At 36.5% G+C, this 17,739-nt stretch overlaps 1 protein-coding gene across 3 annotated transcripts in view; it reads right to left on the bottom strand.

The window, feature by feature from the left end:
* Window positions 1-136: 136 nt before the first annotated feature.
* Window positions 137-17,739, bottom strand: part of TEX9 (testis expressed 9) — a 215,917-nt gene continuing 198,314 nt past the window's right edge. For all 3 annotated transcript variants that reach the window (XM_061157226.1, XM_061157225.1, XM_061157227.1), the window contains 2 exons: window positions 875-1,009; window positions 137-273 (listed from right to left, as the gene is read on the bottom strand). In XM_061157226.1, the coding sequence (XP_061013209.1) occupies window positions 199-273; window positions 875-1,009 (210 nt within the window). In that variant the 3' untranslated portion in view covers window positions 137-198. The remainder of the gene's footprint in view (window positions 274-874; window positions 1,010-17,739) is intronic.

Here is a 17,739-nt window from a genome sequence, read left to right as displayed (position 1 = left end):
AAAGTTAAATTTCTATTGCTTTATTTTATAAAACACTTCTAATAATTAGGTATCAATTTTATATCCCCAAATCTAAACAGGGAATTATTTTGACTTATCAAATATCTTCATTATTTAATGTAAGCTGTAACGGTGTGAACTATTTTTACTTTAAGAGTATATCCACCACACACTAGAGGTTTAAAAGTAGATCACTTATTAATTTCCCCATTCAAGTGCCTTCATAAATTCCTCTTCAGTGAAAGACAGCATCTTGGCAGCTTCAATATGCATCTGTGTTTAAAGAAATCAATATTGTCTAATTTAGTATTGAGTAGACCACAGAACAATAGGAAATTTGTGAAAGTGTGTATAATGCTATCAAAATGAGTTCTGTTATAGGAATGTATAATTCTAATTACAATAAACAGGTTTAAATAATAGTTACATTCAGTGATTAGCCACTAAAAACCTTGTCCACTGGTGGTATTGCACCAACCTGTTTGGAGAACAATTCAATATTTTAATACCTAATCTTTGCAAAAGGTGAAAGTAGCAAAAACATGAATTCACATCCTCTTAACTACTAGGTAAACTTGTGTGGTGAACAGAATAAAACTGGTTTGGAATTAGTTTCAAGATTTCAAGAGGCAAACTGATCCCTTTTTAATAGTTATTTTTTATATTTGGTATTTTCTTTAGTTAGGGAGTATCCATACTGTATGAAAACAGAACTAGTAAACATTTCTAATTTACTTGCATCAATGTATAGATATCATTTTGTGACTAAGCATGGCAATAAAAAATATATCTGAAGGAGAAATACTAAATGTCTTAGTAGAAAGAGCCAAATAATATCCACAATTTATTTTAACTTTGTTTAGGATAGACTCACCTTCTGCCTTTTTAAAACATCAATTAATTTTAACTGTTTCTTAAATCCTATCATTAATTCTCCTTTTTGTTTTTCTAGCTTCTTGTTTTCTGATTTTAATGCTTCGATTTTTCTGTGTTCTTCATTTGCTATATCCTGCAAAAGGAAAAAATCCCATGTATTCTTTACAGTATTTTAATGGAAAAATTATATCAACAATAAAAACTTAAAATGGTAGAGGCATGAGCATTGTTAAAACTTAAGTTTAAAAAACATTTTAAAAATAACAACTTGGTTCTAATTCCAGCAATGCCAAAGTAGCTTAGATTTGAAAGCAGAGATGTCATCAGTAGTAAGCAGAAACTGGAGGTGGTTATCATCCTTGAAAGCATTCTGGTTGAGATCCACATTTAACTGGCTTCTGAAAGCACTTTTCATTTCATGGTTCACACGGGATAAACCCAAAGCAAAAAGTAATAGTCATACTGGACTGAGGAAGCAGAGAGCACTGCTGCCACGATGGTAGAAATTTCCAGGTAGGAAATCCCTCAAATCCTTTGCAGACACCTAAATAACATGTGTAGGGTGAGACTCCTAGGAACCCATGAGAGAGAGCTGAGCAAAGAATTCAGCCACTGCCTATGACAAGGAAGACCAAGTTTGTAATTGTGGTAAAAATCCACTGGATGAGCTCTGTAGCAACTTGGATAATGGAGAAAAAGGACCAGTGAACTTTAAAGACAAGTTAGTAGAAATCATTAAGCATAGGAAGGTCTTGTACTTGGAAAAAATGTTAAAGGACATCTTTCATGCAAAAGGGAAATGATACCAGAAGGAAATCTGAACCTACATACACACTAAGTATCAGAAATAGTAACATGTAGTAAATATTAGTAGAGTTTTTATTTTAAAACTTGAGAGTAGCTAAGATTTTGCTGCCAAGATGGCAGAGTAGAAAGATCCTGGGCTCACCTCCTTCCACAGGCACACCAAAATTACAACTATTAATGAGAAAGTCCAGAATTGAACAGAAAAGATCTTTTCCAACTAAGGATATAAAAAAGGAACCATAGCAAGATATAGAAGGAGCATACGTGCAGTATTGTCAAGACCCATAGCCCCAGAGAGAAACCCACAAATGGGAGGGTAATTACAGTTACACAGGTTCTCTGAGCAGTGGGTCTAAGCCCCACATTGGGCTCCCTGGCCTGGGAAGTCCTGAACTGGGAAGACCAGTGGGGCTTGCTTTCAGAGGACACAGGTGTGGGAAACAGATTTAACTACTAAAGGGTACACATAAAACCTCACATGCTGCAGGACCCAGGGAAGAGACAGTAATTTTTGAAAGGAGCTGGGTCAGACTTACCTGCAGATCACCCAGGAGGCAACTGAAGTTCATCCTTGGGACGCAGGCGTTGGCAGAAGCCATCTGTGGCGCCTGCTATATCATGTGGACACCCATGCTGGGAAGCATCACTTCAGAATCATCCTTTAGTTTATTAGCGCTGGGACACAGCCCCACCCACCAGCCTGTCAGCCTCAGTACTGGGAAGCCTCAGGCCAAGCAACTTGTTGGGTCAGGACAAAGCCCCACCCATCACTAGCAGGCAGGCTACCTTAAGACCCTAAGCCTTCAGCCACCCTGAAACACAGCCCTGCCCCATAGGACTGCACAGGCACTAGCTCTGGGATCCCCAGGGCCTTGCAGACAGAGACTCTGGGACCCAGCTCCACCCACCAGCAGGCTGACACCAGCCTGCGACCCCTGCCCCCTCACCGCCAGACACTGGCCCTGCCCACCAGCAGGCTACCACCGCCTCTGAGACACCTTGGGATCCATGGCAAAATTCAACACACTTCCATGATTAAAAACAATTAAACAAGGAAGAGAAGGATTCTACTTCAACATGATAAAAGCAATATATGACAAGCCCATAGCTAACAACAGACTCAATGGTAAAAAATTGAAAGCTTTCCCTTTAGGATCAGACAGGACAAAGATGTTCACTTTTACCTACTCTGCAGGTTCCGGTCAGAGCAGCTAGGGAATAAAAATAAAAGGCATCCAAATCAAAAAGTAGAAGGAAGATTCTCTCTCCTCACAGATGACATTATCTTTTATGTATTAGAAAACCCTACAAATTCCACAAGGAAACTGTCAGGATAAATCAGTTTGGCAAAGTTGCAGAATACAGGATCAACACACACACAAAAAATCAGTTGTGTTTCTATATACTACTAATGAACATTCTTAAATTTTAAAAATTACAAATATAAAAAAGAGTGAAGTACTGAAAAACATCTACTTCTGCTTCATTGACTATGCTAAAAGCCGTTGACTATGTGGATAACAATGAACTGGAAAATTCAAGAGACCTTACCTGTCTCCTGAGAAACCTGTGTGTGTATCAAGAAGCAACAGTTAGAACCAGACTTGGAACAACTGACTGGTTCCAAATTAGGAAAGGAGTACATCAAGGCTGTATATTGTCACCCTGCTTATTTAACTTCTACACAGAGTACATCATACAAAATGCCAGGCTGGATGAATCACAAGCCAGAATCAAGACTGCTGGGAGAAATATCAACAACCTCAGATATGGAGATGATACTACTCAAATGGCGGAAAGTGAAGAGGAACTTAAAGAGCCTCTTGATGAGGGGGAAAGAGGAGAATTAAAAAGCTGGTTTGAAATTCAACATTCAAAAAACCAAGATCATAGCATCTGGTTCCATCACTTCATGGCAAATAGAAGGGGAAAAAGTGGAAGCAGTGATAGATTTTATTGTCTTGGGCTCCAAAAATCACTGCGAACAGTTACTTTTGTTGTTCAGTGGCCAAGTCATGTCCAACTGCAGCATGCCAGGCTCCTCTGTCTTGCACTGTCTCTTAGAATTTGCTCAGATTCACGTCCATTGAATCGGTCATGCTATCTAACCATCTCATCCTCTGTTGTCCCCTTCTTTTGCCTTCAGTCTTTCCCAGCATCAAGGTCTTTTCTAGTGAGTCAGCTTTTCGCATCAGGTGGCCAAAGTATTGGAGCTTCAGCATCAGTCCTTCCAGTGAACATTGAGGGTTGATTTCCTTTAGGGATTGACTGGTTTGATCTCCCTGCAGTCCAAGGGACTCTCAAGAGTCTTCTCCAGCACCACAGTTCAAAAGCATCAATTCTTTGGCACTCAGCGTTCTTCATGGATAGTGACTGCAGCCATGAAATTAAAAGGTGCTCCTAGGAAGGAAAGCTATGACAAATCTAGACAGAGGCATTAAAAAGCAGAGCCATCACTTTGTTGACAAAGGTCCATATAGTCAAAACTATGCTTTTTCCAGTAATGATGTACAGATGTGAGAGCTGAACCATAAAGTAGGCTGAACAATGAAGAATTGATGGTTTTGAATTGTGGTGCTGGAGAAGGATTGAGAGTCCCCTGAACTTCAGGGAGATCAAACCAGTCAATTCTAAAGGAAATCAACCCTGAATGTTCATTGGAATGACTGTTGCTGAAGCCCTAATACTTCGGCCACCTAATGTGAAGAGCCAACTTATTGGAAAAGACCTCAATGCTGGAAAAGACAGAAGAGAGAGAACAGGGCAGCAGAGGATGAGATGTCTGGATGGCATCAAGCAACTCAACAGACATGAATCTGAGCAAACTCCAAGAGATAGTGAAGGAAACAGGAGCCTGATGTGCTATCATGGGGTCGCAAAGAGTCCGACTCGACTTAGCAACTGAATAACAACTAACTTAGGAATAAAAGTAACCAAGGGAGGTGAAACAGTTTTACACTGAAAACTTCAAAGAACTGGGATGACCCTGAGGGATGGGATCGGGAGGGAGGTGGGAGGGAGGTTCAGGGTGGGGAACACGTTTACACCCATGGCTGATTCATGTGAATGTATAGCAAAAACCACCACAATATTGTAAAGTAATTAGCCTCCAATTAAAAAAAAAAAACTTATGAAACTAGTTAAAGGCCAAAGAATGGAAGGATATTCTGTGGTCAAAGATTGGAAGGCTTACTATTATTAAGATATTAATACTACTCCAAGAGATTTACAGATTCAGTATGATCTTTATCAAAACTCCAATGGCATTTTTACAGAGACAGGTCATGCTAATATATGGACTCTCAAGGGGACACAAATAGACACTCAGTGAGTAACAACAGTTGAAAGTCTCATACTTCCAGGTTTCAAATTTTATTACAAATCTATGGTAATCAAAATAGTGTAATATGGATGTATAGAAAGCCCCAAAATAAACCCTTGCATATAAAGTCTAATGATGTTCAACAAGGATGCCAAATCTATTCAATAGGAAAGTATGGCCTCTTCAACAAATTGAACTGGTAAACTAGATATCTCCATGTGTAAGAATGAAACTGTATCCCTATTTCATATACAAAAATTAACTCAAATTTGGTCAAGACCTAAATGTTTATCCTAAAACTGTAAACTATTAGAAGAAAATATAGGGAAATGCTTATGTCACTGGATTTGGTTGTGAATTCTTGGATATGAAACCAAAAGAACAGGCAAACAGAAGTTAAAAAAAAGAAACTGGATTACCTCAAAGGAAACAATCAACAGAGTAAAAAGACCCCTACAGAAAATATTTGAAGATCATTTATCTGTTAATATTGAAAATACAGAAATAACTCCTCTAAAATAACAAAAACACCATCCCTTAATACATGGGTAAAGGACTTGAATAGACAATTCTCCAGAAAAAATTTACAAATGGCTAATGAGCACATGAAAATGTGGTTAACATCACTAATATTTAGGGAGATACAAATCAAAACCACAATGAGATACCACTTAATAAACATTAGGCTAGGATGATCACTATAGAAAAAAACACACACACACACACACACACACAAAATTGGCAAGGACATTGAAGAAACTCTTGTGCACTGTTGGTAGGGATGTAAAATGGTGCAGCCACTATGGAAAAATAGTATGGTGGTTCCTCAAGAAATTAAAAGAAGTATATGGTTCAGCAATTCCACATTTAGGTGAATATCCAAAATAACTGAAAGCAGAGTCTTTAAGAGATAGCTGTACAACCAAGTTTATATCAGCATTATTCACAATAGCCAAAAAGTGGAAGCAACCCAAGTTGCTTTATTTAATAAATGTATAAATGAAACTTGTTACATACATCCAATGGAATATTACTCAAAAGGAGTAAAATTCTGATAACATGCTACAATGTGGATGAACCTTGAGAACATTATGCTAAGTGATACAAGCCAGTAACAAAAAGGCAAACGGTGTATAATTCCACTTACATTAGGTACCTAGAGTACACAATAATAGAGATAGAAAGTAGAATTGTGGTTGCCAGGGGTCACGGAGAAGGGGATAGGGAATTATTTTTTAATGGACATAGGTTTTCAGTTTTAGCAAGATGAACAAGGAGTTTTGGAGTTTGATATCTAACACTACTGAATTCTACACCAAAAAATTAGGGTAAATTTTATGTGTACTATAATACAAAAGTTTGTTTTTTTTTTTTAATTTAGAAAGTTCATTAACTCTTCAAAGCAAAAAGCAACTATGTAGAATTTGTATGTAAGTAAAATGTATGACAACAACAGAAAGTGGAGGAGAGAAGTGTACTGCTGAAAGGTTCTTTCTTTATTCATAAAATGCTATGTTACTTGAAGGTAGATAGCGGTTAAGTTAAAGGTATATCTGATAAGTGGAGATATACACAAAAAGGTGGAGATAATAAGCCAGTAAGATAAAATGAAATCATTAAAAATATTCAAAAAGAAAAACAAGAGGAAGAAGGAACAATAACGTATGTGAATGAAAAATATAAAGTTAATAGAGTTAAACACAATCATTATTAATAATCATATTAAATGTAATGGTCTAAGCCTCCTGATTAAAGTGTCAGAGACTGTCAGACTGAGTTAAAATAATAGGAAAAGTCAACTGTATGCTGCCTGTAACAACACACAAAGGAGTTACAAATAAAGGGAGAGAAAAGCCAATACTGATGTCAGCAGTAACTAAAAGAAATATGATTTATGGATTATATTATAAAGATGCAATAATCAAGACAATGCATTATTAACATGAAGACAGACATACAGATAAGTGGAACATAATAGTGATCCCAGTAATAATACATCCACACACATCTGGGCAACTGATTTTCAACAAAGATGCCATGGCAATTCAATAGTGAAAAGATAATCTCAACAAAATATTCCTGCACATGTTCCAATAATGAACCTTGACCCTTATATCATGCACAAAAACTCAACAAAACACAAAAGATGAAGCTATGCAACTTCTGTAAGAAAACCTAACAGCAAATCTTAAAGTGACCCCTTAGGTTTAGCAAAGAATTATTAAATAGAACACAAAACCATAATTATAAAATTCAAAATATTAAATGTTGCTTTTCAAAAAAAAATTGTTACAAAAATAAAAGCCAAGGGATGAGATATTTGCAAGGCAGGTGTCTGACAAAGTCTTGTAATTAGGATATATAAAGAACTCTAACAAATCAACTCAGTTCTTAATAAAGAAACAAAGAGACTAAGGAAATATGAACAAAGTGTGGTCTTTAGTTAATGAGTCATAATTATTGATTCATTAATGGTAAAAATGTTCTATACTAATGTATGTATTCATTCATAAGAAACAATTTTAGAAATTTTCTGTACTACACAATTTTATATAAATTAAAACTATTCTAATAATTAAAGTTCATTTAACAATTTTTTAAAAGAATAAAAGACTTATAAAGAGACACTTCAAAGATAACATCAAGACTTTCCTGAACAACCAATGGATGAACAAAGAAATCAAAGAGGGAAAAAAATGGTCTTCAAACAAATGAAAATGGAGACACAACATACCAAAACTTATGGGATGTAGCAAGAGCAGCTCTGAGAGGAAGTTCATAGCAACAAATGCCTACATTAAGAAAGATCTCTGAATTTTTACTCCATCCCGCATGTTTAATGTTTTTGACATCATACAAGATTTTGACCAATGAGATTTTTCCTTTTGTAATTTCCATAAATCTAGTTGTGGTTTTTTCTTTTTCACTTAGAGAAGCCCCCTTAACATTTCTTGAGAAGCTAATTTAGTAGTGCTGAGTTGTTTCAGCTTTTGCTTCTCGGAAAACTCCTTCTCTCTCCAAATCTGAATGAGAGTCTTGCTGGATAGAGTGTTATTGGCTGCAGGTTTTTTCCTTTCATCACACATGTGATGATGTGTGATGTTTCATCACACATGTGATGATGTGTGATGTTTCATCACACATATGCTGTGCCATTCCCTAATGGTCAGCAAAGTTACTGCTGAAAGTCTGCTGACAGTCTTAGAGGAGTTCCCTTATACATAACTAGTTGCTTTTCACTTACTGTCCTTAATATTCTCTCACTATCTTTAATTTTTGCCATTTTAACTTTAAGTACCTAGGTGTGGAACTCTTTGGGTTGATCTTTTTTGGGACTCTGTTCTTCTTGGACTTGGATGTCTCTTTCCTTTCCCATGTTAGTATGTCTTTAGCTATAATTGCTTCTAATTTCTCTGCCCCTATCTGTCGCTCTTCACCTTCTGGGACCTGTATAATGTGAATATTAGTATGCTGAATGTTTTCCAAGAGATTTACTGAACTCTTCATTTCTTTTAAATTCTTTTTTTCTTTTTCTGTTCAACTTGGGTGATTTACACTACTACTCTGTTCCAGTTTAGTGACCCATTCCTCTGTATTACCCTATCTAATGTTGATCCTGTGTAGTGTATTTTTTATTTCAGTTACTATATTTTTCAGCTTTGTTTGGTTCTTCTGTTTTCTAACTCCTTGTTAAAATTCTCCCTGTATTTACTCACTCTTCTTCCAAGTATATTGAGCATTTTTATGGTTATTACCACAAACACTTAATTGGGTAGACTGCTCATCTCCAGGGTTTTTAGAATGTGTTCAAACTTAAGACATCATCAACTTTAAATATTCACCAGTATATGCTGCTGTATATAAACCTCATGATAACAACAAACCAAAAATCTATAATAGATACACACAAGATAAAGGAATCCAAATATAACATTAAGATGGTCATCAAATCATAAGTGGAGAGGAAAACAATAAACAAGGACAGTCCCCAAACAATTTAATAAAATGGCAGTAAGTACATACCTATCAATACATACTTTAAATGTAAATGTACTAAATGTTCCAATGGAAAGATAGAGTGGCTGAACAGATTTAAAAATAAGATCTGTAAATATATGCTGCCTATAAGAGATTCACTCCAGATCTAACTACACACACAGACTGAAAGTGAAGGGATAAAAAAGTCTAAGACAAAGAAGGACATTACATAATGATAAAGTGATCAATTCAACAAAAATAACACTTTAAAATATGTATATGCACACAAACTGTAGCATTTAAATAAATACAGAAAATATTAGCAAGTATAAAGAAAGATATTGACAGTAAAGACAATAATGGTCAGGGGCTTTAACACTCCACTTACATCAATGGACAGATCATCCATACAGGAAAAGTAAAAGGAAACACAGGCCTTAACACATCAGATGAACTTAATAGATATATGTATATGACATCCTATCCAAAAGCAGCAAAATATACATTGTTTTCAAATGCACATGGAACACTCCAGAATAGATCACATGCTAGGCCACAAAATAAGTCTTAGTAAATTTTAAAAGACTGATACCATACCAAGCCTCTTCTCTGACCACAATGCTGAGAGACTATAAATCAACTATCAAAAAAAAAAAAACGTGGAGGCTAAACAATGTGGTACTGAACAACCAACGAGTCATTGAAGAAATCAAAAAGGAAACAAACAAAAGAAACCCTTGGAGACAGAAGCAAAAACACAAAGGTCCAGAATCTGTGGAATGCAGGAAAAGCAGCTCCCAGAGGGGAGTTTATAGAAATACAAGCCTACATCAGGAAACAAAAATCCCAAAAGCACTAACCTAATATCCAAATGAATTAGAAAGAAAAACCTAGAGTTAGTAGGAGGAAAGATCAGAGCAGAAATGAATGAAAGAGAGATGAAAGAAAAAAAGAGAGAAAACAAGCAAGAAAGAAATTATGAGCTGGTTCTTAAAAAGATGAACAAAATTGATAAACTTTTAACCAGATTAAGAACAAATGAAAGTGGGTCCAAATAAAATCAGAAAAGAACTTAGAGTTGATATTGCAGAACTACACAGGATCATAAGAGATTACTTTGAATAATTATACACCAATAAAATGGACAACCAAGAAGAAATGGAGGAATTTCTAGAAAAGTACAATCTCCTAAGACTGAATGAGGAAAAAATACAAAATGTGAACAGACCTCAGTTACTACTAATTAAGTCAGTAATTAAAAAAATATTTGCAACAAAGTCTAAGACCAGATTGCTTCACAGATGAATTATACTGAACATTTAAAGACAACTTAATGCTTATCCTTCTGAAACTATTCCAAAAAACTGAAGAGAAAGAATGCTTCCAAAGTCATTCTTTGAGGCCCGCATCACGCTGATAGCAAATCAGATAAAGACACCACAAAATATGAAAACATAAGCCAATTAACACTGGTGAACACAGATGCAAAAATTCTCAACAAAATATTAGAAAATTAAATTGAACAATATACTAAAAGGATCATACATCATGATCAAGCGGGATTTACCCCAGGGAAGCAAGACTAGTTCAGTATCTGCATATCAATCAATGTCGTCCATTAACTTATTATTAACCAGGGGATTTCTGCAGAAACACCTGTGGCTGTTGATTTGTTCTGTAAGTGAATACAGAAGCATCTCTGATGAATAACATTTGGATAACAAAAGACATGTTAATATGTGTCTCTGGTGAGTAATACGTTAATAGAATGAAAAAAAAATCACATAATCATTTCAATAGACAGAGACTAAGCATTTGACAAAATTCAACATCCATTCATGATAAAATCTCTTAATAAATTAGAAGGAATATACTTCAATGAAAAAAGGTCATATATGAGAAGTCCACAGCTAAGATCATATGCAGTGATGAAATGTAGAAATCTTTTCCTCTAAGGTCAGGAACAAGACAAGTGCCCATTCCCACCTCTCCTACTTTACATAGTACTAGAATTCCTAGTCAGAGAAACCAGCAAGAAAAATCGAAAGTATCAGAACTAGAAAGGAAGAAGTAAAAGTTCTATTTGCAGTTGATATGATTTGGTATTTAATAGATAAAAAGTCATACATAAGCCACCAAAAAACTGTTAGATCTCATCAACAAATTCAATAAAGTTGTAGGATGCAAAATTAACATTAAAAATTCAGTAGAGTTTCTATTAGAACACTCCCTAACATGATACACAAAAATAAACTCAAAATGGATTAAAGACCTGAATGTAAGGTCAGACACTACAAAACTCTTAGCAGAAAACACAGGCAGGCGAGAATTCCACCACCGAGCCACCAATGTCATAACCGTTAGTGGAAAACACAGGCAAAACCCCCTTTGACATAAACTGTGGCAAGATCTTTTTTGACCCACCTCATGAAGTAATGAAAATAAAAACAGAAATAAACAAATGGGACCTAGTTACATGTAAAAGCTTTTGCAGAGCAAAAGAAACCATAAAAAAAGATGAAAAGATAAGAATGGGAGGAAATATTTGCAAATGAAGTAACTGACAAAGAATTAACCTCTAAAATACATAAACAGCTCATGCAGCTCAATTACAAAAAAAAAAAAAAAAATGGGTGGAAGACCTAAAGAAACATTTCTCCAAAAAAGTCACACAGATAGCCAAAAAACACATGAAAAGATGCTCAGTATCACTAATTATTAGAGAAATGCAAATCAAACCTACAATGAGGTATCACCTCATAACAGTCATGATGGCCATCATCAGAAAATCTACAAACAAATGCTGGATAGAGTGTAGAGAAAAAGAGAACCCCCCTACACTGTTGGTGGGAATGGAAATTGGTATAGCCACTATGAAAAACAATACAGAGGTTCCTTTAAAAAGCTAAATACAGAACTACCATATGACCCAGCAATCTCACTGCATATACTCAGAGAAAACCATCATTCCAAAAAATACATGCAACCCAATGCTCGTTGTAGCGGTCTTCATAATAGGCAGGACATGGAAGAAACCTAGACGTCCATGAACAGATGAATGGATAAAGACAATGTTACATATATGTACAATGGAATACAACTCAGCCATGAAAGAAATGACATTGGGTGACTTGCAGAGATGTGGCTAGGCCTAGAGACTGTCATGCAGATTGAAGTAAGTCAGAAAAAGAACAGCAAATATCGTATATTAACATACATATGTAGAATACAGAAAAATGGTAGATGATCTTAATTGCAAAACAGAAATAGAGATGTAGAGAACAAATGTATGGACACCAAGGGGGGAAAGTACACGGAGGTGGGGTGGCATGAACGGGCAGAGAGTATCCCTATGTGTAAAACAGAATGAATGAGAACCTACTGTAAAGCTGAGGGAAGCCTCCTCAGTGCGCTGTGGTGACCTAAGCGGGAAGGAGATCCCAGAGAGGGGTGTGCTATTACAGCTGATCCACGTCCACAAAGACTTGCAAGCGAATGTTCACGGAGGCTTTACCTGTAATAGCTGAAAGGTGGAAACTTCTGGGTAAATCTCAAAAGGAGTCACATTTTTAAAAAGAATATGAAATTCTAGAAAAGGTAAATGAGTTACCTGGAGACAGAGGTTGGGAGAAGGGCATGATTATAAACGGGCACAAGGAAACTTTTGGGAGTGACAGATATGTCTATTGTGGTGATTTTTCATAGGTATACACATAGTTACAAATCAAGTTTTATCCCTTAAATATGTGTGGGATTATTATATGTCACAGTGTGAAAAAGAGAATTAAAATACATACAATTAAAGATACGCAAAGAAAAATTGTGAGACACAGCTAAAGTATCATTTTGAGGAAAATTATAGTTTTAAATGCCGTAATAGAAAAGAAAGCTGAGAAATTGGCGATCTAAGTCTTCAATTTAAGAAGCTGAAAAGATAGCAGATTAAAAAACAAAACAAGTAGACAAAATTATATAAGGAGAATTCAGTGAAAATAAAGACAATAGAAAAAATAAAACCAAAAGTTGAAAAGATTAAGTAGTAACTGGACAGCAAGACTTATCAAGGGAAAAAACCTGAAACATGGATGAATCTCAACATTATGTCTAGTGAAGGAAACCAGTCACGAAAGAGTACATTCTACACAGTTTCATTTCTATCAAAGTCAAGACCAAGAGTATCAGAACATACTTCACTTACAGAGGATGGAGTACTTGGAAAGGGAATACAAGGGAACTTTCTAGGGGTGAGGAAAATAATCTATGTATTGCCTAACATGGTGGTTTCCCAGTTATATTAAGAGCCCAAACTCACTGAATTATAGACATAGTATCTGTTCATTTTCTTGCATGTAATTCGGTTTTTAAAACTCACCCAATTCTTTTATGTCCCTCCAGCTCTAACCCTCTTGAAAGAATGTGTGTAAGCTTCTTGAAAGAATTACACACATTCTGTGTCTCCATCTCCTCACCTGCAATCATTTTTCATCCACCTTGAATTTAGCTTCTTCCCCATCACTCTACTAAAACATTTCTGGCCAAGGTCAGTTCTGTGCTTTTAAATCCAATACAATTTTCCCAGTTCCCCCAAGGAACTTGACTTCTCAGGAGTATTCAGGTTTGCTGACCACTTCTGAGATGATGGAGTTCTTCAAGGTGCAGCTCTTGGCCTTGGCTTCGCTCATTCTCTCCCTCTGTTCTTTCTCCCTGGTGAACACTAACGGCTTCTTCTACTGTCTCTGTGCAGGCTTCTCTCCTACATCTTGACATCTCCCCTTGGATTTCTCAGAATATCTCCAAGATTAACATGTTCTAAAACAAGTCAGTCTTCTTCTCCAGACTTACTACACTGTTTCTTATTTCAGTGATGGCACTCTAGTTCTGAAAACTTGAAGTCAAAATATCCTTCCTTAAGCTTCCCTTTCTCACAAGCCTATATCCAGTTCATCACCACATCATAGTGATACTCTCTCCAAGGTGTATTTTTTGATACTTGGTTTCCCTCCGTTTCTCAGTTTAGTCCAAGCTATATCCTTATCTCTCACTGACACTGTTTCTCTGATGCAGCCTACTGCATCCATTCTGGCCTCCTTCCAAATTGATTCTTCACAAAGAAACACCAACAAAGAAATGCAGCTGGCCTTCTGTATACCCAGGTTCCACATTAATGGATTCAATCAAGTGAGAATGGAAAACAATCTGGGTAAAAATTTTCCAGAAAGTTCCAAAAAGCAAAACTCAAATTTGCCATGTGTCAGCAACTACTTACATAGCATTTACACTGTCTTGAGTATCATATGTAATCTAGAGATGATTTAATGTATACAGAAGAATGTGTGTAGGCTATATGCAAATACTGCACTGTTTTATGCAAGAGATTTGAGCACCTGTGGACACTGAGAGACAACTGTACTTTCCAGGTGCATGCCTGGTCATGGCATCATCTCCTGTCATTTTTTTCAAAATAACTGCAGCGGCTTTACCACTGCTCTTTAGGTAAAATCCATAATACTTAACATGGCCTAAAGGATCTGGATGGTTTGGCCTCTAGCTGTGTCTGAAGCCTCACTTTGCAACACTCCCTTCACATCCACCCCTACCTTTCATTACCTTGCCTTTTTTATTGCCACAGAGCCATTCCTTCTGCCCAAATCTCTCCCCTGGTATATAACTCCTATATGATTTTTTCAGATATTAACTTAGGATTACATTTTTTAAAATGCACTCACTGATCTGGTTACCTGCTCAAAGCACCATGAACCCTCCTTCATGGTATTCATCACAATTGCACCTTAATTTTGCCTTATCGTCAAACTAACATCCAACTTCTCCATTGTAAGGTGCATGACTACAAGGATCACATTCATCTTTTATCTCCTTTGTATCTCCAGCCTCTAGTAAAGACCTGACAGGTACATGGCAGGACTTCATAATATTTCTCAATGAGTTAAACAAAGAATTAGAAATTATCTGTTCCTAAATGAAGTAACATGTAATTGGTGACATATTTTCAATGAGCTTAAAGCAACCATCAGCTGCACAGTTAAACCATCACACAGTTGTCTTTCATCATTCCTCCCTTAAGTGTGTTTCAGAGGCAATTATTATGTTGCTATTATTACAATAATTATAATTATGTTCCAGGCACTGAGGCATAGCAGTGAGTAAGACTGGCTCCTTGCACTCACGCAGCATCTGGTTTAAGCTGACTGACTTTTCATTTCAAAAGTTACTCTAAACCAGTTTAACTTGTTTCCTAAGCTCTGTGCAAAATGACTTTACCATTATTTTTTAAATAAGTCTTTAATTTTCTGATGACTGAGGCAATATTGTTCTATTTTATGGAAATCTTACTATTCCTTAAACACATAAACATGAATAATTTTACTTATCTACCTATGTCTCATCAGAATGAGAAGCAAAGTACAAAGATTTATTAAGGTAGAAAAAAAAATATAACTGGTCATAAAAGAAAAACATATATACAGATTAGATCCCAAGGAAAATCTTACTGATTATCTTGAGACCTCCCTCAAAGTTAGAAACAAGGCAAAATGACTTAAAAATCAAAAAGATGAATACACATATTTTTTCATAAATTTGAAATAAGTTACATTTAAGAATGATGATCTCAAAATGTCTACTTTATATTAAAGAGTAATATATATTACAAAATGTTTTAATCTATGTTTTAATCTATCACCTAATGCAGATCTAGGGTCAGAACTTTTGTCTTAAACACATCCGAGTTGTTTTTCCAGTGTTGATGGTTTTGAACTGAGTTGTTCACATACCAAAGTCTCAGTACTTGAATTTGCAAAATGGCTGGCTAGAGTCATATGTTGTCATGGAAACAAATGTTTCTTTCCATTTCTCTAATGTATGTGCTAAAATAAGAGTTCAAATCTGGAATCAGAATTAGCAAATACTGACATTTACATTTACATGATTATTTCATTTTCTTCAAAATCACTTTAGAATGCATCAAAATTAAAAATAATGCTCCAATAGCATGACAATTATTGGCAAGTTTGTAAAGCTGACTTCCTAACTTGTTCATTAAATACCTTCTACTAATAAATCCCAGTCATCATACCACTGAAAGCTCTTAAATGTGAACACAGTCTGATCATACAGCATAAACTATGGGTCTCCTGCACTGCAGGCAGATTCTTTACTGACTGAATTATAAGGGAAGACCCTAAGTGTGGTGGCTCAGTGGTAAAGAATCTGCCTACCAATGCAGGAGACATGGGCTCAATCCCTGGGTTGGGAAGATCCCCTGGAGAAGGAACTGGCAACCCACTCCAGTATTCTTGTCTGGGAATTCCCATGGACAGAGGAGCCTGTCAGGCTACAGATCCATGTGGTCGCAAAGAATTGAACATGACTGAATAACTGAGCACACATGCACTTATTAAGCATTACTAATTTAATCCAAAATAGTATCATCTGTGTATGTAATGAGAACAACTCCTAAATTCATCGTCCAGGGCACTGTTAAATAACTTAAGTATTGTCCTAAGGGAGAGACTGCAATGGAGCATCAATTTCAGGCTGACACAAAACCAAAACCTAATAGCCAGTATTTATAGAGTATACAAAAGGCTTTCACACACATTGATATTTGAGCCTTCATTTATTCTACATATATTCCAGGAACTGAATGGTAACTTCTATGCCAATCACTAACTAGATGCTAGAGACACAATGGTGATCCTTACAATAACTGTTTAATGGTGGTTATCAAAATGTCATCTCAGAATCAGTAGCATCAGCATCACATGGGAAGTTGTTAAAATAGGATATTCAGACTTTCAAAGATGGCAGAGGAGTAGGAAGACATGCAGTTCATCTCTGCCCACAGATGCATCAAGAATATACATCTACAAATGGGAAAATTGTCACAGAGCACCTGCTGAACACTAGCAGAGGACCATGGACACTAAAAGGACTAGAAAAATCCCTGCATGACCAGGTAGGATGAAAGAAAGCAGAAGGAAGAAGGAAAAGGAGAGGAAGCAAAACAGGACCTGTGCCTCAGATGCAAGCTGAAGGTGAGGAGAGGGTCACCCATCTGGGGAAGCCCCTTCACCAGTGCAGAAATCAGCTGAGACAGAAGAGGAGCTCCACGGGCTCAGAAGAGAGACCAGAAACCTGTCTGTGGCAGGCAGGACCAAGACAGTCCTACACAAAGGGTCCCTAATAGCTGGGACATGGAAGCAACCTAGATGTCCATCAGCAGACAAATGGATAAGGAAGTTGTGGTACATATACACAATGGAATATTACTCAGCTATAAAAAAGAATTCATTTGAGTCAGTTCTAATGAGGTGAATGAAACTGGAGCCTATTATACAGAGTGAAGTAAGTCAGAAAGAGAAAAGCTAAGGCAGTATGTTAACACATATATATGGAATTTAGAAAGACGGTATCGACAACTCTATATGCGAGACAGCCAAAGAGACAGAGATGTAAAGAAGAGACTTTTGGACTATGTGGGAGAAGGCGAGGGTGGGACGATTTGAGAGAATAATACTGAAACACGCATATTACCATATGTAAAATAGATGACCAGTGGAAGTTCAATGCATGAAGCAGGGCATTCAAAGCTGGTGCTCTGGGACAACCCAGAGGGATAGGGTGGGGAGGGAGGTGGGAGGGGGGGTTCGGGATGGGGGACACATGTACACCCATGACCAATTCATGTCAATGTATGGCAAAAAATACCACCACAATATTGTAAAGTAATTAGCCTC

Source organism: Dama dama, chromosome 12, assembly GCF_033118175.1.
Source record: "Dama dama isolate Ldn47 chromosome 12, ASM3311817v1, whole genome shotgun sequence".
NCBI classification, from domain to species: Eukaryota; Metazoa; Chordata; class Mammalia; order Artiodactyla; family Cervidae; genus Dama; species Dama dama.
Note: the sequence above shows the minus strand (reverse complement) of the source record. Positions and strands in the feature narration are given on the sequence as shown.